We start from the raw sequence: 25,563 nt of genomic DNA, 5'->3' as shown, positions 1-25,563 counted from the left end.
CTCCAGCTCCGGGGAGCCTGAGAGGTTCCTGAGGTGGAGGGACCTGCAGTACTCCCGCTAGGCCTCTGGCAAACCTTTCCCAGGACTGCTGCTGAAGGCCTTGCCACCTCACTAGTCCTGTGTGAATCCTAACACCCCTCCCATCCTGCCAGTGCCCTCTCCACCACCCCTTTCCCTGCCCCCCATGGCTGGAAGGGACATCATGGGAAGTGGGATAGAACCTCAGGGTTTACTGTCCACTTGATGGCCTGCCGCCTCTTGTCAGAGGGGTCACGTGTGTGTGCAGAGTGAGGAATGGGAGCTGCTCACTTCATGGGTTATTGCTTCTTTTTTCTTGACCCCAAGAAAAAATTCCAGCCCCCTAGACAGCTCCCACACATTCTGTCTCCTCTTCTGCTTAAGTGCAGTTTTTCCTCCTAATGAACTCTGGTCTTCAAATGGAGCTGGGAGGAAAAACAAGGACCTTGGGAATATACGAATCCTTGGTGAATTACCTTATATTAATGAGACCAAGAAGAGAAATCGAGTTCAGCTGTGCAAATTAGCTTTGCGTTCTGGGCCTTGATGACTTAAATTGCAGATTCTAATTAAATGTCCCCAAATAACTATGAAGTGCTTCTAAGGTCTTTTTGACCTAAAAGTTTCTGTGACCTGTGAACTCTCTCAAGTGTAAAATTAGTCTGTAGATGTACCCCTTTAAGCATTTCTGTCTCTGGAAACCTCATGATGCCTAGGATATAAACCACCCTCCTAAGGGCAGAGCAGGCTGGTGGGGTGGGCAGGAACCCTGCAGGGAGAGGTGGAAAGGGGTAGGCATGGGTGAGTTTCGGAGCTTCCCCAGGGCTGGCAGGATGTTGGGGTACAGATGTGTCCCTCTGTTAGGTGGCCTGTCTCCACTGTCACAAGTGAAGGGGGTGACCGACACCTTCACTAACAGGCTGAGCAGGGCAGCAAGGCAGGCAATGGAATGCTTTAGACACACTGGGAAAAGGTTCAAAAGGGAAGAGCCTCTTCTTCGAGCTGAAGTCATGCCTGGGGTGCTGCCCTGCCTCTGGCCAGCATGGGGTGCAATCTTCAGTGACACAAGAGTATGGCCGTTAGAGAAGGAGGAAGACAGTTCCCCATGATCACACCCCCAGCATGGCTGTCATCTTGATGCAGCCGCCTGCTGGCTGTCCCCTCTGTACAGTACCTCTTTAAATGGCTGCAAACAGAGCAAAGGTGGGCTATTTCTTTAAAAACACATGATGCAGAACTCACGTAAGTGTTTTTTTTTTTTTAATGCTATGTTGTCTTGTATGCACTTTGTATTGGGGTATAAAAATCACCTGTGTACAGCTCAGTGAATTTCACACAGTAAAGTCTCTGTGTAACCTGCACCCAGATCATTTCCAGAGTCCCGGAAGCCCTCTCACCCTCCCCAGTCAGTACCCACCCCTTCAGGATACCACTCTCCATACTCTGGATGCCACAGATTCGTTTGGCCTGTGCTTGAACTTCCTATGAATGGATTTGCCTAGAATGGTCTTAACTTTTCCCCTTGACATTGTTTCTGAGACTCATCCCATTGTTTCATCTGTTCTACTGTTGACGAACATTTAGGTTTTCTCTGGTATCTTACTACTGTGAACGTTGCTGCTTTAAACCTCTACAGGCTTTTGGTGAGCATAAGCGTGTGTTTCTGTTAGCAGCTCCCCCTCTGAGTTGTATGCCAGGTCACAGGGTAGGTGTATGTTCAACTTAAGTAGAGACGGCCAGTTTTCCAGCGCGGGTGACTATTTACGCTCTACCAGTAGTATCACTTCCAGTTACTCCACGTCCTCATCAACACTTGGTATTGTTGGTCTTTTGTCATTTTTGCTATTCCAGTGCTTGTGCAGAGGTATCTCATGGGTTCAGTTTGCATTTCCCTGATGACTAATGGGGTTGAAGAACTTCTCCTGTGTCTGTTGGCTTTATTATGATCATTTTGATAGCCAGATAATAGTGTGTCTTATGGATGTTCCAGAACATTCTTTTCTTACCTATAGCTGGGCATTTGGATTGCTTTATTATTATAAGTAATGCTGCAATAAGCATTTTTACCCAGTAGTCTTTTCCATGTTCTATGCTATTGGCAAGAGTTTTGTTATCATTTACAAATTTTGATAATTAATGCCAGATGGCTTTCTGAATGTTTGAACTACTCTAAGATGGAGTAACAATATAGGAGAGTCCTAGACAGCTTCCCCCAGGTCCTCCAGCAATGTGTATTCTCATTAAAGAACAAACAAAACTCTTTTGGAGGACGAATTTAGGTGAAGGAAAGCATATTTAGCATTGCGTTACTTAATGAGTTTGGTCACTTTTTCAAAATGTTTACCACGTGTGTTCCTCATTTATAAATTCCTACCTTTTGCCACTTGCATTTTGGTGAGTTTTTTGTTAATGTGTACAACCATTACTGTAAAAAGCAGATATTAGTACTGTAAGCACTTTCCTGTTTTACCAGTCAAATTGTACATTGCTTCACTTGTGTGCCTTTTGACGTTAACCAGCAAATCTTCCCCTTGGTGATTTTTATTGTGGCTCCCCCACCAGGCCACTGCCGTGTCTGCAGAGATGCCCAGACTGAAGGTCCCTGGGCACCCCTAGTGGGAGGGATAGGAGCATAGCCTGCGAGAGAAACTGAGTCAGCCCTGGGCTAAGCACTCTGCTCTTGCGGTCATCTGATTCCCCGACCCTGGTGCTTTGAGAGGGATGGCTCATGAGCTGAGCCCTGCCCTGTGGCCTGCCAAACAGCCCCTGTGGTGCTGGGACTGAGTGGGGCCTGTGGGCCCAGCAGCAGCAGCATTGTGGGAACTCAGTGGAGTTTGCAGAGCCCTCTCCTGTTCACGCACATTTGGTTTTCATTGCAGCCCCATGAGATGGGTGCAGCCCATCCATCCTGAAGGGCAGGGCCTTAAGAGGGCCCTGCAGCTTCTCCCAGGGCCTACAGTTTGTGAGTGGGGAAACTGGTCTCACATTCTCATCTCCCTAAACCACACCCAGCTGCTCACCTGGCTCTTTAGGACAGGCCCAGACTCCCCCAGCAGATCAGCCCTGCAGGGGAGAGGAATATGTGCTTTCTCTTTCTCATTTATTTTGGGTTTGAGCAAAACTTGTATTTTTGAGCCAGAAGGTTGGATTGGGGTGTGGAGCTCAAACAAACATGGAGTAGCTCTTGGCCTCCACGTTTCTAGGCATTGCAGTCTCTCAGAAACTTCATGTTTGACCAGCTTGTTAAGTTTTCGCTTTCTTATTTTTAGATGATGGATTTGGACATGCTTCTATGAAGAAATGCCACATGGTCCGAGAGCAAACATGTCCAGTAAGTTGTTTGGTGAATTAACCCAAGGACAGGAGCCCAGGTCCTTCAGGCACAGGGTGTGGACACCCTTTGAGAAGATCAGGGCTGTCTCTGGAAATATGAAGACCTCTGAGAGAGTGTTTTAAACTAGGCTTATTGCTCAGTCTAATTATCTTAACTTGTAAAGGTTGGTTCTTTCTAGAGACAGCAGGAGTTGTAGCATATAGGGTTGTAAAAACCTGAAACACCTTCTCGCTGCTTAATCTAGTTCTGAGAGCAGAGTGTGAGCTCTGGAGCTCTGAGCCATGTGAAGCGTCTGACTCAGCCTGTGGCAGTGTTTTACCCAGAGCCCTCCCTTTCCATAGCACAGCACCCTCCACTTCGCTTAGGCCCAGATTACATGCTTTGCGGGAAGGAAAGCCTGAGACCCAGACACACGTGAAGTTTATGCAGCTCTGGGAAGAAAGCCAGCAGGTTAGAGTTGTGAGCTTTGTCTCACTAGTGTTTTGCCACCTGTATGTGGCCCGTGGACAGCAGACTCTTCTGCAGCTCTTACCCTTCTCACAGAGGTTGTGGTGAATTGATTTAAATATTTAAAGGTTCTAAGAGACTTGCCAACAGAAGAGCATAATAAAGAGAACAAGAAAATCTCAAAAGCCATATTTTATAATTATATGAAAACCATCATTCACTGTGGCATATCTCCGTTGAAGAGGACAGGACATCCTCAAGGGATCCCATGGACACCCTGTGTTGGGGAGTGGGGAGGAAGAAGTGACCAGAAGGGGCAGGGAGCAGCGGACAGTCCACCCCGGTTCCTCACATGCTGGGGAACCCTGTCACTGTACCTCGCCCCTGGTAGGTCACGTTCTTTCTAAATGAGAGCATGATTTCTCTCCATCACCATCCCCATGGTTTCTTACAAGTGCTCCTTTTCTCAGGGCTACTGCCACTTTAGTGGACTAGGGCTTGGTGCCAGCACTTCCCGGGTAATCAGGCGTGGTCTGACCGAGGATCAAGAAGCACATCATCACCAATGACATCATGACAGCAAGAGAGCACAGCCCTCGCCATGGTGCCAGGGCCCGTGCAATGCAGCGGGCTTCCACCATCGACGTGGCGGCAGACATGCTGGGCCTCTCTCTGGCAGGTGAGCCTCACAGGGCCTGCACCGGGCTCCAGGTATGAGCTCACAGCACCTGGGCTCCACACTGCAGCAGTGCTGGCAGGTACCCAATGATTCCCCATGACTACCCTAGACTACAGGGTACCCTGGTTTGGCATCCTTCTGGTTGAACCAGGAAATAGGGAAGGGGGACATCAGCCCTCTTCCTGTGAACCGCTTCTGCTGGAGCCTGACTACATTAGTTTTCCAGTTTGGTGGAAGGGGCACCACCAGGGTAGTGTGGGAATGTCCAAGTGTTTTGCTGGCACATGCCCAGGCCATGGTAAAAGCCCTCCCTGTTGTGGATGTGTAGATCTGAGGAGGAGCAGGGGTTTGGTTGTGGGGTCAGGGACTTCTTAGCAATCTCAAAAACAAAATATTTTTAAAATAAAGAAATTGTCTTGCATGGCAGTTTTTGTTGTTGTTGGGGGGAAGTAGAGGGTTATTTGTGCATTTAATCTGAAAACAGAGAAAAGTTTATTAAGGGTGATTTTTCTGTCATTTCTTTTCTATTCAGGAAATATACAAGACCCAGATGAGCCCATTTTAGAATTTAGCTTAGGTAGGTATCTTTCATTTTTTTTTTGTTTTAAAAAATATTTTACTTAAAAATGAAAACAAAAACACTACCACCAGTGCATGGGCTTGTCTCAGAGAGCTTGCTGCTGCTGCCACCACTGCTGCAGTGTTTCTGAGAAGACGGAGCCCTCACAGTTGTGAACTTCTGTGGATGGGAAGGCACCTTGGAGCCTCCGTGCCCACAGGCTCCTGTCTCCTCAACATGGGGCCCGCCCCCTTGGGGGTATGCTCTCCACAGGTGGCTGGGGACAGGGAGGTGAGCCCACCTAGAGCTGCCAACAGAGACCCTTCCCACCCCCACCCCAATGGGGGAAAGGGAAGGAGGGGTTGGGGAAACTGGGCATAGAGTTCAGCTTTGTTGCCCCTGGCTGCAAGGCCTTGTGTTGGCTGAGTTTCGCTCTCTAGCCCTCAGTTCCCTATTGTATAAAAGGCAGCATTGGCACCTGCATGCTCTCTTTCTCAGGATCAGATAAGAATATACTAAAAAGTGGATCAGAATGTGCTGAGTCTGGGGTCAGCGATACGTGGCATCACTGTGCTTACCCAGGAGGCCTGAGACGCCTCTCCATCAGAGCCCAATGCTACCCAGCGCTCCTCTCCCCTTTTCCCATTCCTTGGTCAACATTAGTTGGTGGCCTGGCACCAATGTCCAAGAGGTGGTGTGACATAAAAGAGGCACCTCCTGGGGAGTCAGATGACCTGGATTCCAGCCCTGACCATGCCAGGCTAACCACATGGCCTTGAGCCTGCCACTCGACCTTGCTGGAACAGTTTCCTCCTGTGCTACGTGAGGATGCTACTGCTTGTTTGAGAGACAAAGAAGATCAAGGTGGTTAAGCACCCCCCAGCCCCAAAAGACTTGGACAAATTGCAAAACCCATAAAAGTGTAAGTACACTACTGGCCGGGTACAGTAGCTCACACCTGTAATCCTAGCACTTTGAGAGGCTAAGCCAGGAGGATTGCTTGAGGCCAGGAGTTTGAGATCAGCCTGGGCAACATAGCAAGACCCTGTTTCTAAAAAAGAAAAAAAAAAACTTACCTGGCTGTAGTGGCACATGCCTGTATTGCCAGCTACTAAGGAGGCTGAGGTGGAAGGAGCCCTTGAGCCTAGGAGTTTGAGACTGCAGTGAGTTATGATTGGGCCACAGAGGGATACCCTGTCTCTAAAAAATAGTAATAAAAAAGAAACAAAAAATAGAATTTGGAAGAAACAGAGACATTGCAGAAAGTTTTAAAGAAATAATAATTTATATTGGCCAGGCATGGTGGCTCAATCCTGTAATCCCAGCAGTTTGGGAGGCCAAGGTGGGCGGATCACCTGAGGTCAGGAGTTCAAGACCAGCCTGGCCAACATGGTGAAACCCTGTGTCTACAAAAATACAAAAATTAGCCAGGCATGATGGTGGGTGCCTGTAATCCCAGCTACTCGGGAGGCTGAAGCAGGGGAATCGCTTGAAGCCAGGAGGCGGAGGTTGCAGTGAGCCGAGATTGCACCATTACACTCTAGCCTGGGCAACAGAGCGAGACTCTGTCTCAAAAAAAAAAAAAAAAAAAGAAAGAAATTATAATTTGTATACTCAAGAAAAGATAGTATATCTATAAAACAAAACCAGGACACTATAAAGATAAAAAGAACAATTGAAGAACAAGAACAATCTTAGAAGTTTAAAATATGATAGACAAAATTTAAAAAATTCTATGAAGTTTGGAAGTTAGTCAAGGAATTCTTCCAGAAAGTAAGATTTTAAAAACAAAGTAGAAAATGGGTAAGAAATAGAAATGGAAATTTTGAGAGTGAATCCAGAAGGTCCGATATTTAGAAGAAAAAACAGAAGAGAATGTTAAGGGAGGAAATGCAAAGAAAGAGGAAATCTCCGAGAACTGAAGAATGTGTCTGTAGGTTAAAAATGTCTACCAAGGCCCAGCGCAATGCTGAAAGAGACCCATAACAAGGTGTATTGTGGTGAAATTTCAGATCACAGGGAATAAAATGAAGATCCTGAAAACCTCCAGAAAGAAAAAAAAAAAACAGGTCATACCCAAGGATCAGGAATAAAACGGACATGGAATGTCTCAGTGACATTGGAAACTTGAAGACAGTGAGACAACACCTTTAATTATATTTTCAACCCAGAATTCTCTGCCCAACCAGACTATCAGTCAAATGTGAGGGTAGGAAGAAACTTGTTTCAGCTGCACAGAGTTGTACAGCAAAAATTTACTTCCCCTGCATTCTTTCTCCGGAAGCTAGTGGAGGATGTGTTCTCATCCTAAAGAGGGACCACACTGAGCAGAGAAGTCATGGGATCCAGGAAACAGGGTCATCACAAGAGAGAAGTGGAAGGAATCCCACATGGTTCTTAATGAGTAATATGTGCTTAACTTTCATCATGACAATGTGGATTTAACAAAAATTGAGCTAAAATGATTGCATATGGAGAGAGAATGACAGTTGGTATAATTGAGTTAAAAATCCTCATCCGCCTATAAATCAGGACATTTCTGAATCTGGTGAACGAAAAACAGTAATATAGTCATGTTAATTGGGCACATGGAGGAAGAAACTGCTTTAAAAAGTAAGGATTAATTTTATATAAAGTGAATTTTACCCCAGTTTTTTTTTGTTTTGTTTTGTTTGTTTTTTGTTTTTTTTTTTTGAGACGGAGTCTCTCTCTGTCTCCCAGGCTGGAGTGCAGTGGCACAATCTCGGCTCACTGCAAGCTCCGCCTTCTGGGTTCATGCCATTCTCCTGCCTCAGCCTCCCGAGTAGTTGGGACTACAGGCACCCACCACCACACCCAGCTAATTTTTTGTATTTTTAGTAGAGACGGGGTTTCACTGTGTTAGCCAGGATGGTCTCGATCTCCTGACCTCGTGATCTGCCCGCCTCGGCCTCCCAAAGTGCTGGGATTACAGGCGTGAGCCACCGCGCCTGGCCACCCCAGTTTTTTAAAAAGCGAGGAGTGGGAGCTGGATTATTGAATGGACAAATGTGTTGACTTTTAAAATAAAACTTTAAATTTTTAAAAAAGTATGTTCATTGTAAAACCTTCAATACAGAAAATGTTGCAGAGAGGTAGTCAGTTATCACTTTGGTATATATCCTTCCAAATATATATGTTTGACCCTCACAGAGTACTATATGGAGATTTTGAATGATTTTTTGTTGTGGAAGTATGGAATTATTTCCAAACATGTCATCCTAGTGCTCTTGACATTCTTTTTTCATGTGGCAAAATACCTTTTTTAATATATATGGGATCTGCTTGATCATTTTAAATGCCTTCATAGAGTCTCTAATAGAGCTGTGCCATACTTATTTTAGCCAGCCTCCTACTGCTGGACATTCAGGTTCTTCCCAATCTGCCATTATAAACACTATCACAGTGAACGTATTCATACATAGATCTTTCATACATTTTGCTGATTATTTCCTTAGGATATACTCTTGAATATAGCATTGTTGAATCAAATATATGCAGTTTACCTCAACAGCATTTATTTAGTGTTTATTCAGCTGGGATTACAGATGATCAGGTTGGAGAGACAAGGCTTACATATCAGAGGTGTGTGGTTTCTATGGAAATATGCCAAATGAATGACGTAAGTGAGCCTGCAGGCTGCTCAGAGAAAACTTAATGGAAGCTATGGAACTTGAGCCAGGAATCAAACCCTGGTTGAAATTTAGATAGGCTGGGTTGGGGGAGGAGGCCAGGAGAGATTGTCCCTTGTACGAAGGCATGTTCTGAAGGTGGCCATGGGACCATCAACCCTTAAAGTAATCTCAGTCTTCCCAGCCTTTGGCCACCTGCTGTACCTTAAGTCTGTCTGCCATCATTACTGCCTGAAAGACCTGAATATTCCTACCTTGCATAGGTGTCAAGAAAACTCACACCTGATAAAAGGGCAGGTAGAGAGAGGCCACAGGTGATTTTAGGGTACTTTGTAACTTAAAGAAGAGACAAGTAGATCAATCAAATTAGGGAATTCCTGTCCAGGCAGACATAATAGAAGAAACAAAAGAGAACTTAAAATAGTAATAACACCTTGAAGCCTCTAGAAGAAAAATAGGAGAACTTTCAAACTCAGGGTAGGCAGAGATTTGGACAGAGCACAAAAAGCACTGTTTGTTTTAGTTTGCTACTGCTGCCATAACAAATTACCAGAAATTTAGCATGTTAAAGCAATATAAATGTATTATCTTACAGTTCCCTTAGATTAGAAATCCAGTGTGCTCACTGGGTCTTTGCTTAGAGTCTCACAACACCAAAATCAGTGTTAGCAGGGCTGGATTTATTTAGAAGGCCTCTGGGGCCTATTTCCTATCTATTTCCTTGCTCATTCACGTTGTTGGCAGAATTCAGTTGCTAGTGGTTTTAAATTTTAGGACTCCATTTTTTTGCTAGCTATCAGTTAAGGCCCATTCCCAGCTCATAGAGGCCACTCACATTCCTCTTGTGGGCTTACAGTCCTCTTCCTCCATCTTCAAAGCTGGCAGTGGCAGGTCTAGTGCCTTCCATGCTTGGAATCTCTCCTGCCTCTTCTTCCATTGTTATATCTTTATGATTCACCCTAAGCCCTTCCTCTTCTATTTTTAAGGGCTCCTGTGATAGATTGAGCCCATCTGCATAATCCATCTGAAGATCACTTAATCACATCAAAGTCCCTTTTGCCATGTAATGTAATCTATTAATAGTTTCTGAGGATTAGGACATAGGTACTTTTTGTCAGGGAGGGGCTTCTCTGCCTACCACTCCCTAAAATTTAAAAAAGATACATTGAATTTCATCAAAATAAAAAATTGCTGTCCATAAGAGACATCACTGAGAAAATGAATAGATGAACCACAAACTGGAAAAAAATATTCACAACATGTATACTTCACAAAGGACAAATAAATAGTAAACAACCAAATTTTTAAGATGAGCAAAAGACTTGAGCAGACACTAGACAAAATAAGTTATACAAATGAACAATAAGCGCATGTTAAAATGATGCTTAACAGCATAAGTCATCATGTAACCGCAAATTAAAACACATCTATTAGAATGGGTAAAATTAACAACAACAACAACAACAAAACAAAACACTCTACCCAACTGGAACTTTCGTATATTGCTGGTGGGAGTGGAAAATGATACAAACACATTGGAAAATTGTTGGTTTCTTATAAAGTTAAATATATTTTACTTGTATGTAATTATGCAGAAGAAATGAAAAAGTGTTCACAAAAAGACATGAACAACAACATTTATGTCATCTTTATTTAATAGTTCAAAACGGAAAACAACCCAAATGTCTATTAACAGTAGAATAAATAAATTGTACAATGGAATATGACTCATTTTTTAAAAAAGAATGAATTATCAATACATGTAACAACACAGATGTCTCGAAAACATTCCATTTGTATGAAATTCAAGAACAGACAAAAGAATAGTGATGGAAATCAGAAAATGCTTGCAAAACTAGGAGATTTGTACAAGAGGGAACTTTCTAGTCTGATGAAAAAGTTGTGCTATCTTGTTTTGATGGTGCTTACATGGGTGTTTATGATTGTTAAAGCTCATTGAACAGAAAAACCTAAGCTCTTTGTATTTTATTGTATCCAATAAATAATGAAGGTTCATGAAGCTACATGAGAAGATATTACAGAGAACCAAAATTAATTTTTGGAAATAAAAATCAGTTTATTAATTTTAAACCACTAGTTGACATTTAAAAATAAGAATGATGAGGGCAGATATGGCAGAGTGAAGACTTCCAAAAATCTTCTTTTCTATAAAGGCAATGAGTATACTGGCAAAAATGGTCAAAATCAATTGGTTCAGAACTCTGAAAATTAACAGAGGCTTACAGCACTCTGGGTAGCACTTATTTAAGAAAAATGGTGTATTAGTCTGTTCTTGCAGTTCTATAAAGAAATACCTGAGACTGAGTAATTTATAAAGAAAAGAAGTTTAATTGGCTCATAGTTCTGCAGGCTATACAAGCATGGCACCAGCATCTTCTCAGCTTCTGGTGAGCCCTCAGGGAGCTTTTATTTATGGCAGAAGGAAAAGCGGGAGCGAGCATCTTACATGATGAGAGAAGGATTAAGCGAGAGAGGGAGGAGGTGCCACACACTTAAACAACAGGTCTTGTGTAAACTCAGAGCTAGAACTCACTCATCACCAAGGGGATGGCACTAAGTCATTCATGAGGGATTTGTCCCCCATTATCCAAATACCTTCCACCAGGCCCTACCTCCAATACTGGGGATTACCTTTCAGCATGAGATTTGGAGGGGACAAAACATCCAAATCATATCAAATGGGTTCTTAGTTAGAGAGCTTTATGATGTTTTAACTTGCCCTGTTGCTATCGTCCTCTCTCTAGCTCCAAGTAGACTTTAAAGGCAACATCTTTGATGTTATAGTGAAAATCAATAGCCTAAAAGTCCCTGAAGGGGACAGAATGGGGTTGGAGATCCTACAAAAAGCCCCTTTCTTAGAGAGTTATCATTATTTGGCCTGTCTGGCAGTTCCCTGGAAAACCCCACATCCTGTACCTGCCTTTATTTGGCTTAACTCAGAATCAGTGACAACAGCTTTTTCCCTGAGAATGTTTGTCAAAAACAATCACTGTCCATTTTTTAACATTGCAGCTGCCAGAGGTAGTAGTAACAGTTGGAGCAAACAAAAAGCTAACCAAAAAAACCTTAAAAGGGAAAGCTGGGGAATGAGATATTCACAGGGAGATTTGAAAAGCTCTTTCATATTCCTAGGAACCTCAAAGGCCAGTGAAGGGCTGTGCACATGTCCAGAGCTGTGTGCATACTCAGGAGACGTGAAAAGGCCCTAAACAATTACCTGAGATTGACCCTGAGGTTCTATGCAAGTGGCAAATGAAGGCTAAGACAGAGTTATAAACTGCCTTCCTGAACATTGAAAATGCACCCCAGTATACACACAGGGACTCTTAGCTACAGCAAAGGTCTGTGATTCTGGTATTTAAGGAAATATCTGTCCAACCATTATCCGACTACTAACCTAATGAAGCAGTCACTTCAGTGGCCACACATGACAAAGAGTATTACTTTACAGAATTAGATCAGAAAAGGCACTGAAGAAACAGCCACACAAAAGAGCAGCAACAACAAAGCTTGGGGAAGGGAGAGAATCTAATTCCAGAGATCTCACATTATATTATTTAAAATGTCTAGTTTTCAACAAGAAGTTATGAGATGTTGCAAAAAAGAAAGTATGGCTCATACACAGATGGAAAAAACCCATACAGTCAGTAGAAACCATCCCTAGGAGGCACAAATGTTTAACTTAGTAGACAAAGATTTTTAAATCAGCTATTTTAAGTATGTTCAAATAACTGAAGGAGACTATGTCTAAAGAACTGAGGAAAGTGTGAGAACAGTGTCTCACCAAATAGAGACTTGAAGAGATAGAAACTATAAAGATATCTAAATACAAATTCTGGAGTTCAAAATTATAATAATTGAAATGAAAAATTCATTAAGAGAGGCTCAACTGTAGGTTTGAGAAGGCAGAAGAAAGAATCAGCAAACTTGAAGACAGGTCAATTGAGATTATCCAGTCTGAGGAACAGAAAGGAAAAAAGAATGAAGAAAAATGAACAGAGCCTCAGAGACCTGTGGGACACAATCAAGTGCACCAATATACATATAATAGGAGTTCCAGAAGAAGAGTAAATTGAGAAGGGGGGAGATAAAAATGTTTGAATAAATCATGACCAAAAACATCCCATGTTTGATGGAAAACATGAATCTACATATCCAGGAAGCCCAATGAACTCCACATAGGATAAACTCAAAGAGATCCACACTTGATACATCATACTCAAATCATTGAAAGCCAAAGACAGAATCTTTAAAATAGCAAGAAAGGAGTGACTTATCATGTATAAGGGATCATCAATAAGAGTAACAGCTAATTTCTCATCAGAAACCACGGAGGTCAGGAAGGTGGTAGGGTGATGTATTCAAACTGCTGAAAGAAAAAGACAACCAAGAATTTTCTATTTGGCCAGGCGCAGTGGCTCACGCTTGTAATCCCAGCACTTTGGGAGGCCGAGGCAGGCAGATCACAAGGTCAGGAGATCGAGACCATCCTGGCTAACACAGTGAAACCCATCTCTACTAAAAATACAAAAAAAATTAGCTGGGTGTGGTGGCAGGCGCCTGTAGTCCCAGCTACTCGGGAGGCTGAGGCAGGAGAATGGCGTGAACCCGGGAGGCGGAGCTTGCGGTGAGCCGAGATCGCACCACTGCACTCCAGCCTGGGCAACAGAGCGAGACTGTCTCAAAAAAAAAAAAAAAAAAAAAAAATTTCTATTCATCAAAAGTATCTTTCAAAAATGAATAAACAATATGTGGTGTGTTTATACAATTGAATGTTATCAATAAAAAGGAATGAAGTACAGATATTTGCTAGAGTATGGATGAACCTTTATAATGTGCTAATTGAAGAAGCCAGATACAAAAAGCCACCTATTGTATGATTCCACTTATATGAAATATATGGACTAGACAAATCTATATAGATAGAAAGTAGATTAGTGGTTTCTTGGGGGACCAGTGAATGGGGGTAATGGGTTTGGTTTGTTGTTTTTGGATTGATGCGAATGTTAAGGAATTTGTGGTGATGGTTGCACAACTCTGAATGTCTTTAAAAAACCACAGAATTGGGCTGGGCACAATAGCTCATGCCTGTAATCCCAGCACTTTGGAGGCCGAGGCAGGTGGATCACGAGGTCAGGAGATCCAGACCATCCTGGCTAAACGGTGAAACCCTGTCTCTACTAAAAAAATACAAAAAATTAGCTGGGCGTGGTGGTGGGCGCCTGTAGTCCCAGCTACTCGGGAGGCTGAGGCAGGAGAATGGCGTGAACCCGGGAGGCAGAGCTTGCAGTGAGCTGAGATCGCGCCACTGCACTCCAGCCTGGGCAACAGAGTGAGACTCCATCTCAAAATAAAAAACAAAAAAGACAAAAAATACAGAATTGTGTACTTTAAGAGGGTGAACTTTATGATATGTGAATCATATCTTAAAAGAAACGTAGTAAAAATCAAAGCAACGCTGCTGAAAACTCTTATTAAATCTGTGAAGGTAAATGAAGGAACCATCTCACAGTTCAAGTACAAAATAACAAGAAAGAGAGATTGTTAATGAAGAGATATGACAGATTTGGTAGTTCTAGTATTTGATTGATAGGAGACCTAGAAGCAGAGAGAGAGCTGGAAAGAGGAGTAGCAGCAAGCCAGAAGCAACAGAAGAATTCTTTCCAGAGGGAAGAATGGACTTAAGACTCAAGAATATTCCAGCTGCCAGGCATCTCCTTATGAGACTAACAAATTCTAAGGAGAAAGAAAATCTTTTTCTAGATAAATAACAAACATCAAATCTACCATAAGGACAACTAGAAAAAGTGAAAAAAAAAAATCTGAACTACCTGGTCCATGCTACCAGAGAACTGATAGGACAATAAAGAATCTGAGAGCAGAGGCTCACTTATTCCCTTGAGGGCTTACAGTGGTTCCCAAGAGAAAGGCCAAGAGAAAGGATTAGATGGATTAGACACTAAGTGTCTAAAGACACTTAGTGCTTTAGACAGTGTCTCAGTGAGAAGTGACAGGGATTGCTTTCTAGGGTCCGTTAGGGGAAGGATACTTGTTGAAACCCCTCTCACTTTGATCTAGAATCCAAAAGGCTAAATCTAAACCTCTAGAGTAAGGGAACCAGAAGCAGGTGTTCATAGGTTCATTAAGTTTCTGAAAGTAAATGAAAATATTTTAGAGTGCTAGTGCTCCTTAGAACCTTGCAGAAGTAGTTACAAATCTTGTCTGGAGAAAGCACCATCCTAGACCTCAAATAATTTCTACAAGCAATTCTTAAAATATAGTGTTCAGCATAAAATCATGAATTCTCAGAAACATGAGGAGATAAGAAATATGAACAGAAACAATAAACATAGAAATAAACCCAAAGGGGCTGTATATATTAGAGTTAAGAGACAGACACTAAAATAACTGTTATTGACTATATGTCTTAGTTAATAGGGGCTGCTATAGCAGAATATTGTAGACTGGGTGACTTAAAAAATAGAAATTTATTGCTCACAGTTCTGGAACCTGAGAAGTGCAAGATAAAGATGCTAGGATATCTGTTGTCTGATGGGGGCCAGCTTCCTGGTTTGCAGATGGACGTCGTCTTGCTGTGTTCTCACATGGCAGAGAGCAGAGCAGAGGAAGCAAGCTCTTGTGTCTCTTCTTTTAAAGGCACTCATCCCATTCATGAAGACTCTACCTTCATGACTTAATCACCTCTGAAAGGCCCCACCCCTAATACCATCACATTGGGATATAAGATTTCAACACATAAATTTTGGGGTTTGTGTCAGAGGACAGACCTACTTAAAGAAACTTTAGGGGGACACAAACATTCAGTCATAACACTAGGTAAAGAAGAATAAGGACATTATTGACCATTTTCAGAGAACTAGAAACCATAAAAAGAACCAAATAGATATTCTAGAATTAAAAGAAAAATTTCAAGAAGCAAATTTACAAAATGAAGCCAGCAATAAAAATAATGGAAAAAAAAATCAGAGGAGAGTAAAACAGCATAGTGAGAGGTCTAATGTTACATTTATTTTGTATCTTTAAGAAGGAGCACAGAAAAGGGTCAGAAGCAATATTTATAGTTGAGCATTTCTCCCAAAGTAATACAACAATTCGCAGAACAAATAAAAACAAATGTACCTAGGCACATCATAATAAAACTACTGAAAGCCATACTCAGTGGGAAAATTATAAAAGCTACCAGAAAACACAACACTTAAAGTAGCAACAACTAGACCAACCGCTGACTTCATAACAGAAAAAACAGAGGCCTAGACACAATATATTTAAAGGGCTTAGAGAAAATGACTACTTAGAGAACATTTCCTTCAAGAAGTAAGGTGGAATAAAGACATTTTCAAACCTTAAAAGCTGAAAGAATGTCAACACCACACTTACAGTATAAACAGTGCTAAGAGATGTTCCTCAGTAGAAGGCTGATGGTTCCAGATGGACGTTCACCAATAGAGAAAGCATTGAAAATTCAAAGACATAAGATTTGGGGTAAACATCTGGGTTATAGCTGCATTAATAGCAACTATAGAAACACACACACACACACACAAATGTGTATGCTAACAAAAGAGAGACCTGATATGGCAATCTTAATGTCAGAAAAAGTGTAATTAGAACCCAAAAGAGCAGATCGAGCTGTGAACAGTGGTTAGATAGATCACCACAGGTCCTTTCAAAGGATGGAGATAGCCAGTAACTTACTCTCAATGAACATGACAAAGATATCTTCCCAGCTAAACTCTCCTCAAAACATGCCAAGGTATTGCTCTCCCCCACCCTTCCAAATTCATATCTCCTCCTTCCCTCTTTGTATTTTTCAGTCTTTTAATCTCTCCTTTTTTCTCCCTGTTCTTTCTTTCATTTTTATTAGTGTCTTCCTTCATCCCATCACTCCTCCTCTCCCTGAATTTCCTGTGCATTTGTCTCACCTGTTGTGGACACAATAACATATTTTTAAATTGGAGTTAATACGTTTTTTCTATTTTATTTTAAAATTGCGATAAAATGTACATAAAATGTATTATTTTAACCATTTTTAAGTATACAGTTTGGTGGCATTAAGTATAGTCGTGTGTCACTTAATGGTGGGGCTATGTTCTGTCAAATGTGTCATTAGGTGATTTCATCCTTGTGTGAACATGATAGAGTGTACTAACAGGATCCCAGATGGCACAGCTTCCTAGGCACCTAGGCTACATGTATAGCCTGTTATTCCTAGGCTACCAACCTGGACAGCGACTGTACTAAATATTATAGGCAATTGTAACACAATGGTAAGTATTTGTGTGTCTAAACATAGAAAAGGTAATGTGTTTGTGCTGGGACGTTAGGATGGCTATGACATCCCTAGGCAATAGGAATTTTTCAGCTCCATTATAATCTGTGAGACCATTGTCATATATGTGGTTTATCATTGACTGTAAATGAACAATGGCTCACTTAAAAAAAAAAAAGAGCTTTGTTTACTTTGCCATAGAATTCTAATTTTCTTCCAGCATCCATCCATCCACCTGCCAAGACACGTGGGGCACCATATGCTCAGAGTCAGCCACAGCAGTCACAGGATGCAAGCATGGGTAGCTCTGTCTTAGATTTCATAGACTCTGTGGCTCCTTCACTCAATTGGTTAGAGTTGGAATAGTTACCGAGGTCGGACTTGAAGGGTTGGACCTATATGAGATTTCTGGCTTTGTGTTCCACTCCATGGACATGGGAAGCCCCCGTCAGCGCAGCCTTTCACTGAAGTTATGACGTTGCTGTCTTGGAGGGTGGCGGGGAGGGGGCGTGAAAAGAGATTGTTTCAAATTTAAAAAATCACTTCCCTGTGACAACTGACGATGTGATCGTCTCATCTCTTTGAATGTCATTTACTCTTTGTGCTTTCTTTGAATGTGTTTGGAACAGAGAACTAATGAGAGTCTGGTTTTAAAGGATTCATTTCTTTCCCATGTTGATTCTGTAGCTTGCAGTGAGCTGCATACTCCATCGCTAGATCGAAAGCCAAATAGTTTTGTTGCGGTGAGTGTCACCACCCCTCCTCAGGCATTCTGGACGAAGCATGCACAGACGGAGATCATTGAGGTGGGTGCTGGTGGTCTCTCTCTGAGGGGCTGTGGGACATGCTCTAGTGGTGTCTCTTGTCCTGATGTTCAGTTACTTGTGCATCTGTAGCTGAAGCTGTATTTACGTGAGTTGTTGCTATTTTCCCATGGGTTTTCAGTACATTGATATTTTTCATCACATTTACTCATCTGGGTGGCATTTATATTGCCATATCCTTTACAGTTATTGATTAACTGTTGGCAGCTTGTTTTGGAACAATGATCCTGTAAGCTTCATTGCCTTGTAAGAGGTAAGACCTAATTCCTTCTTGTCACCTCCAATTGGCTGCTACTTTGCAAGAGTGGTGCTCATTAATCAAAGCTTAGAAGAGTATTAACTATTTACCACCCTCTTGTCCAGACATACCCCTATTTTTGTTGGTTTTTGTTTTTACAGCCTTTTGAGTTTTGTGTCACATGTTAACTTTTCCCACTAAGTTACATGATAAACATTTATGGATAAACATTTATGGATGATCCTTTTAGATCATCAAGCACATTACATAACACTAAGTGTAGGAGTTGGTGGCATGAGATTCTGCAGAGTTTTATTTGTAAAGTGAAGAATTATCAAACTTAAACTGCATTTCTTCTTCTTCACCAGTTGTGCATTTTGGAAGCTAGCCCACCCTTTCAGTCGCTTAGAAACTTATTTCCAAGTTCACGTCAACAATTCTGCTTTCTAAGCAGTTGTCGAGTGCTACCTACACATCTAGCATAGTGCCAGGCACTGTGAATGATACAGAGCCCACCAGGGCACAGTCCCTGCCCTGAGGAATTGACCAGCTGGTGGGTGGGGAGGCAGAAATGAATATGGCTACCCCTGTGCACAGCAGAGTATGGGAAGCATTGGAGTAGGAAGGTGAGGAGAGCACCAGGAGGCTGGGATCCTATCTGGCTGTGAGAGTCAGAGCAGGCTTCCTAGGGTGGGGCTTCATGAAATTCTACTTCAGTATGTCTGGGGTAGGGCCCAAGACTGCATTTCTTACAAGCTCCCAAGTGATGCCCAGGTAGCCAGTCGGGGGACTCCACATGAAGAGCACGCCAAAGTTCTGTTGTGGCTATGCAAATGTGTGACCACAGGGAAGGATCATGCAGGTTTGGGGTCTAACTGTATCCTGGTCAGTGTGTGAAAGGCACAAGTAGGAGAGCAAGGAAAGAAAGCCTTGAAGGCCGTGGAGTTTATCAGCAGATGGTAGTGAGCCAGTGTAGGCTTCTGTGCAGGGGAGTCACCTGACCAGATGTCCTAACTTGTATAGGACAGGCATTTGGGGGAGTGAGAGTTGGAGGGAGTGGAAAGAAAGGAGCGTATGACAGAGACTTTGAAGGTGGACCTTGCAAGGGGAGTTCATGATCACTGGATGGTTGAGAACAACAGAGAAGAAGGCACCAAAGTGAATGCCCGGGCTTTTAGCCTGCTTGGAAAGGGAGTCAGAGGTGGCCTTCGCCAAGGGCGGGTGGAGGGAGAGATGAGTTGTTTGAGGCCCCAGCAGCCCACCCAGGTGGAGCTGTCCAGTCAGCTTGACCACCTGGATCTGGATCTCCAGAGAGAAAAAGGAGCCAGAGGCCCAGGGAATGGTGGCTGTGATAATTACCTGGTGCCTGAGAGAGTATGGTATTACGGGGCTTTGGAGGACATGGCCAAGCTGCCAGGAAATAGTCACCTATGATCAAAAAACTAGTAGCTGATCCTAAAAAAAGGATAGCTTTTGAAAAGTCAGGCTTTAATTATTCCAAACACAGGCTTCTGGAAATACATAATAAACACTTAAGCCATTCATTTTCTCTCTTTCATCTGCTTATTTGTACCTCTTAAAGGAATAACTCAAAGTAGTAGGTTTACATACACATTACACTTTAAGTTATAAAACTAAGAATGCATGTGGACATCCAACTTGTTTCAGTTTTTAAAAATTCCTCCTGTTGAGTGTGAAACCCATGAAATGAGTCCTCAGGCACAGCTTGTGTAATGGGCTGATTTATTGTATGTGGATCTGTAATGGTCTATGTCAGACTTCTTTTTTCTCTTTTAAAAAGCAGAGTTTTTTTGTTTGTTTGTTTTATGTATTTATTTAAGCCGCCTTTAGCATTTGTGTTGATTCAAGGCAGTGAGAATGTTAGTTTCTCATTCTGAAAATGTTGGTGTATTTCAAAAGCAATTACATTTTAAAAATCCAACCCTGTGTTCTGATTATTTCCTTTTCTGTTCTAGGGAACCAACAATCCTATATTTCTAAGCAGTATTGCCTTCTTTCAAGACTCTCTTATCAATCAGATGACACAAGTCAAACTCTCCGTGTATGATGTCAAAGATAGATCTCAGGGAACAGTTAAGTAATGTGTTGTAGTTCGTGGGATTTTCTTCCCTTTGAAAAAATTATATAATCGTTTGAATGAGAGATGAACACAGATTGACTTCACTACTGGCTCACAAGTTAACTCATGTCTAAATGCATTTGTCTTTGCGAATCGTTAAGCTTTCCCATTGGGCTTCTGACATAAGGGTAAGAGGTGTTGTGGGAAGCAGTCAGCTGGACTCTCTGGGGCCATGGTAATTGCATCAGAAGCAAAGCAAGCGCACCAATGCTGCCTCTCTTCCTTCTCTTCCTCAGATGTATTTACTGGGCTCTGGAACGTTCATTGTCAAAGATCTGCTCCAGGACAGGCATCATAGGTTGCATTTAACACTAAGGTTGGTATTCAGTTTTATTCCCTTGAAAGGATCTGGAATCATGAGGTCCAGGGACAGATGGGGAAAGGACCCACTTCTTATACTGAGAGAGCACCCTTCCCTTCCCAGAAGCCAGTCAGCGTGGGGACACTGTGTTGTCTATTGAGGCAAAACAAATTACTTAGCCTGTCAGAGAATGGAAACTTTTAGCATCCATAGGAGATATGAGCACAGCTGTACCGAGCCCTAAAGGAAGGCCTAGATACATATCTAGTAATACTAAGTGTGTTTCTCCATTATTTAGCCCCTCCCCAGTGGAATATAATCTCCCATACAGCAGGGAGTTTTGTCTGCTTTGCTTCACTGCTATTTCCCAGACACCTAGAATAGTGTCTGGTGCTCAATAAATATTTGTGGAAGGAATGAGTGAATGAAAGAGAAACGCCCACTGTGTCCCAGGATGGAAAGATGAAAGACATCAGGATGTCAGTCCTTCCAAATCATTTTAGGGGCACTTCCCACCGAAACCCTGACATGGTGGTCTTTTTTCAGAAAAAGGTAAAAATTGGAGAACTGTGATCTGGGAAAGTAATCTAGAGTAGCAAGGAAAATTTGACAAACAATTAAGTCCCTGCAGTATTGAGACATTCTGAAGCTACTATAAGTAAAGACAGTATTGCAGGCATTGGCTGTCTAATCAGTGGACAGGATCAGAGCCCTGCAGCAGCCCTTAGTTTGTTTAGAGAACTTGATTCAGGAAAAAGGAACCATCTTAGGTAAAATGAGAGGGATCATGTAAGGGAAAGGGCTTTGAGAAAAATATTTAGTTACGTCCTGTGTCAGAGTTAACTCTAGTTGGGTTAGAGTTAAATGTACAAAATACACATCATTCTTTTTAAAGGAGCTAAAGGCGGCTGATGATTGAACAGATAGAGCAGGAAAGGACTTCACAGGCACGAGGACAGGGCAAGGAAATCACAAAGGAAATGGTCAGTAGATGGGACCAGACAAAAATTTAGAACCTGATTAAGTGAGACCTTGTAAATAGAAAGCCTGAAGTTCCAGGGTGTCCCCAGGTTCCCTGGATGAATCAGATGAGCCCAGGCCACCATCAGCCACCCTTCGGGATGTCAGGGTGAAGCTGACTGAGGCTGGGGTAGCATCAGCTGTGTCATATCAGGATTCAAGGGCTTCAGGAAGCCCTGGCTGGATTCCATTACTTGGAGTCCAGGCTTAGGCCTTGGGCTAATATAAGCCTCAAGGTGGGGTGGGAAGGAACAGAAAAGGGCCCAGGGCCAGAACAAGGTGTTCTGTAGTCCTCACTCTGACACGTGTCCCCCTCACCCTCTGGGCAGGGGTGAGCCCAGGCACTGGCAGCAGCTCAGGAACAGCATTGGCTCCTCCTCAGGGAGGCCCCCTCTGACTTCACCAGCACGTCCACACTTCCATGTGGTGCGTGTCCTTTCAGACACAGCCCTCCACTGTGCCCCATGGTTTCGTTGTCTGTCTCGCCTGAGAGGAGCCCTGTGTGCACAGTGAATGCTGACTGACTGGTCAGTCAGCTCGGCCCTGCTGCCCCCAGGACCCTGATGACCCAGTACGGCTAGGGCTTTGTATTTCGGCAGAAAAGAAGCACAGTTGCAGCACCACTCATTAAAGCATGTTGTGCATCACAGGTCTGCAGAGAGTGACCGTGTGGGTAACATCACCGTGATTGGCTGGCAGATGGAGGAGAAGTCAGACCAACGGCCCCCTGTGACCCGGTCTGTGGACACTGTCAATGGGAGGGTGAGTTACACCACTTTCCTCCTCTCCCTTAGAAAGAGCAAGGGAATTAATCAGTAAAAATGCAGCCCTCGTGGACTTAGCCTCTGTGCTCAGCAAAGGGCAGGGCCTGCTGCTTGATGCTGCTCCCCACGGACACTCCGGTCCTCCTTAGGCACACCTTGAAGCAGGAAAAAGGGCTCCTGCCTGTAAAGCCCTGCTGCCCTGGAGTCGGCTTCTGTTCTGGGTGCCACACTGGCCAATTCTAGAGGGCAGGAGTGAGTGGGAAAGAGCCCTACTGGAAGAACTGCAGTCAGGGGGCAACTTTGGTGTGGAGGGTGAGCAAAGAGGCATTTAGGACCCAGGTCATCTGTCCTGTTTTAATACCTTCCTCTCCCAGACACATGCATGCCCTGCAGTCTCCTGGTGCACACCTTCACCTTTTCACATCCTCCCCTCTTCCCTGGTCCTCCTCCCCCTCTCTAGCTACACCCTCCTGCACCCACTCTCATGCACAGTCTCTCACACAGACACTCAAAGAAAAATTCTAATTTCAGAGCCCCAGCGCTGGTAAGTAGTCATTGTTGTACAATACAGAGATGTCTCATTTCACCCAAAATAAGCCCAGAATGTTAGTTCTGGAAATATCCCTTGGCATCATCTATTCTCTTCCTTTTTGTTTTTACATCAGAACACTGACACACAAGGTGAAGTGACTGAGAAACCATGCATGCCCAGAGAATTGTGTGTGCATGAAGTGATTCAACACACTGGGAGGTGAATGACTTTGTGGCTTGGGCAGCATATTTATTGTAGAGTTCATGGTGGATATTCATCTTAAGACTTCTGTTATGATGTATTTAGGCCACTGTTTCTGCTGAATGTTCTGGAGTCATCTGAATCTCACAGTTTTCTTGTGCATTTCCTTATACATTATCAGATGGTTCTTCCCGTCGATGAGAGCTTGACGGAGGCATTAGGAATCCGATCCAAATACGCTTCATTGCGAAAGGACACTTTGCTGAAATCGGGTAAACAGCTTCCTCCTTTGGTATTCTTGTCTCTCTTGTGAGTATCCACTTGGGCCCGCAGTCCCCTTTGCTCCCCACCTGCTGCGATTGTCCCAGCCATGCACCCTAATTGTCACCTCTCTGCTGCTTATCATTGTGTTCTTTTTGCAGCATATTAAAGAGTTATCACAAAAAACAATTATAATTTTCCTTGAAAGAGGATTAAAAAATAAAAAAGAATTAGTAATACTCCAAGGAAGTAATACTTCATCTCACTCTTTTCTGTTTCACATTGGGGTTGGTGACTGATGACAGCCTCCCTGCCCCCAGCTGCTTGCACTTTAGAGTTACATGTTCTGGGACAGGAAGATTGCATGTTGCTGGGAAGAAATGTTCAGACCTAGCCACTTGGTGGGTTTTCGGTGTAAGCGTTTTAATTCCCATGAGATGAACAGTGAGAGGACTTGAGGTGTCACCATCCCTGAGGACCGGGGGAGGAGAACCCATGAGGCAGGTCTGCAGCCAGTTCATATGCAGCCTGTCTCCCTTGTCATCCCACCTCAGTGTTCGGCGGTGCCATCTGCCGCATGTACCGGTTTCCAACCACTGATGGTAACCACTTGCGGATCCTGGAGCAGATGGCAGAGAGCGTGCTCTCCCTGCACGTGCCCCGGCAGTTCGTGAAGCTCCTACTAGAGGAAGATGCAGCCAGGTGAGGCCACATGGAAGGACTGACTGTCCATCATACCCATGTCATGTGCCCCTTCCTTTCTGAGATATAGCGGGCAGAGCACTGGCATCAGATAGACTGGACTGCAAACACAGCCTCTCCCCCTGCAGCTCTGTGGCCTTGGCTTGCCTAAGCCTCAGTTTGCTCATTGGGATCATGGATTCCTGTGCAAGGATTTCATAAGACAGTGTATTTGAACCCAGATGTGTGCCCCACACTCAGAACCTCCTGTCTTCTCTTCTTTACTCTTTTTTTTTTGAGACAGAGTCTTGCTCTGTCGCTCAGGCTGGAGTGCAGTGGTGCGATCTCAGCTCAATGCAGCCTCTTCTCCCAGGTTCAAGTAATTCTCCTGCCTCAGCCTCTGAAGTAGCTGAGATTACAGGTGTGCGCCACCAGTCCTGGCTAATTTTTGTATTTTTAGTAGATATGGCGTTTCACCATGTTGGTCAGGCTGGTCTCGAACTACTGACCTCAGATGATCCACCTACCTCGGCCTCCCAAAGTGCTGGGATTACAGGTGTGAGCCACCATGCCCGGCCTTCCTTCTCTTCTTTTCTTTCCCCTCTCACTGGTCCTTCAGAAAGTTAGAAATAACTGGTAATTGTTTGATCCTAGCTGCCCAGCAGTAGTTTTCTAGGTTAGGGTCATAGATAAGGGCTCCAGAAGACTGAGTATAACCTGTCAGCTCACTGTGTTCCCATAAGGGTCTTAACCCTTCTGCATCTCTCAACCCAGGGCATATTTTGTCAGTTCTAAGGTGAGGAGAAGCCCAACAGGTGGCCCAGGCCGTGCAGATTATGTCCCCTGTCTCTCTCTGTTTTAATTTTGTGCTGCTGTAACAGAATGCCAGAGACTGAGTAACTTCTAATGATCAGAAAAGTATTTGACTCAAGGTTCTGGAAACTGGGAAGTCCAAAAGCATGGTACTGGCATCTGGGGAGGGCCTTCATGCTGCACCATCCTGTGGTGGAAGGCGTCACACATTAAGAGCGCTCTTGAGAGAAGGCCAAACTTGCTTTTATAACAAACCCACTGTTGCAATAACCAACCCATTCCCATGATAATGACATCAATCCATTCATGAGGGCAGAGCCCTCATGACCTCGTCATCTCTTAAAGGTCCCACTTCTCAAAACTGTGGCATTCAGGATGAAGTTTCTAACATATGAACTTTGGGGGATAGTCTCAGATTGTCATTTCTCCTCCTTGTCCTCAAATGGTGTTAATTATAAACACAATATAACAGAAGCGTGAAAGAAAGCAAGGCAGCCAGAATCCTGCTGTTTTCAAAGAGCTATTTTGTTTAATTTTTTTACTTGGAAAAAACATCAAACTTAAAAATAAAGGGCAAGAGGCCAGGCGCAGTGGCTCACGCCTGTAATCCCAGCACTTTGGGAGGCTGAGGCAGGTGGATCACGAGGTCAGGAGATTGAGACCATCCTGACTAACACGGTGAAACCTCGTTTCTACTAAAAATACAAAAAATTAGCCGGGCGCGGTGGTGGGCGCCTGTAGTCCCAGCTACTCGGGAGGCAGAGGCAGGAGAATGGCGTGAACCCAGGAG

General features: G+C 43.5%; 1 protein-coding gene across 11 annotated transcripts in view; it reads left to right on the top strand.

Annotated features, from left to right (window-relative positions):
* The window catches only part of INPP4A (inositol polyphosphate-4-phosphatase type I A), a 146,111-nt gene that overhangs the window by 70,819 nt on the left and 49,729 nt on the right, over positions 1-25,563 (top strand). For all 11 annotated transcript variants that reach the window (XM_055107620.2, XM_055107617.2, XM_055107618.2 and 8 more), the window contains 9 exons: positions 3,288-3,349; positions 4,270-4,478; positions 5,011-5,055; positions 17,686-17,804; positions 20,037-20,153; positions 20,437-20,516; positions 22,172-22,283; positions 23,200-23,290; positions 23,834-23,981. In XM_055107620.2, coding sequence (XP_054963595.1) covers positions 4,373-4,478; positions 5,011-5,055; positions 17,686-17,804; positions 20,037-20,153; positions 20,437-20,516; positions 22,172-22,283; positions 23,200-23,290; positions 23,834-23,981 — 818 coding nt within the window. In that variant the 5' untranslated portion in view covers positions 3,288-3,349; positions 4,270-4,372. The remainder of the gene's footprint in view (positions 1-3,287; positions 3,350-4,269; positions 4,479-5,010; positions 5,056-17,685; positions 17,805-20,036; positions 20,154-20,436; positions 20,517-22,171; positions 22,284-23,199; positions 23,291-23,833; positions 23,982-25,563) is intronic.

The sequence above is a fragment of the Pan paniscus genome, chromosome 12, assembly GCF_029289425.2.
Source record: "Pan paniscus chromosome 12, NHGRI_mPanPan1-v2.0_pri, whole genome shotgun sequence".
In the NCBI taxonomy this organism is placed as follows: Eukaryota; Metazoa; Chordata; class Mammalia; order Primates; family Hominidae; genus Pan; species Pan paniscus.
Note: the sequence above shows the minus strand (reverse complement) of the source record. Positions and strands in the feature narration are given on the sequence as shown.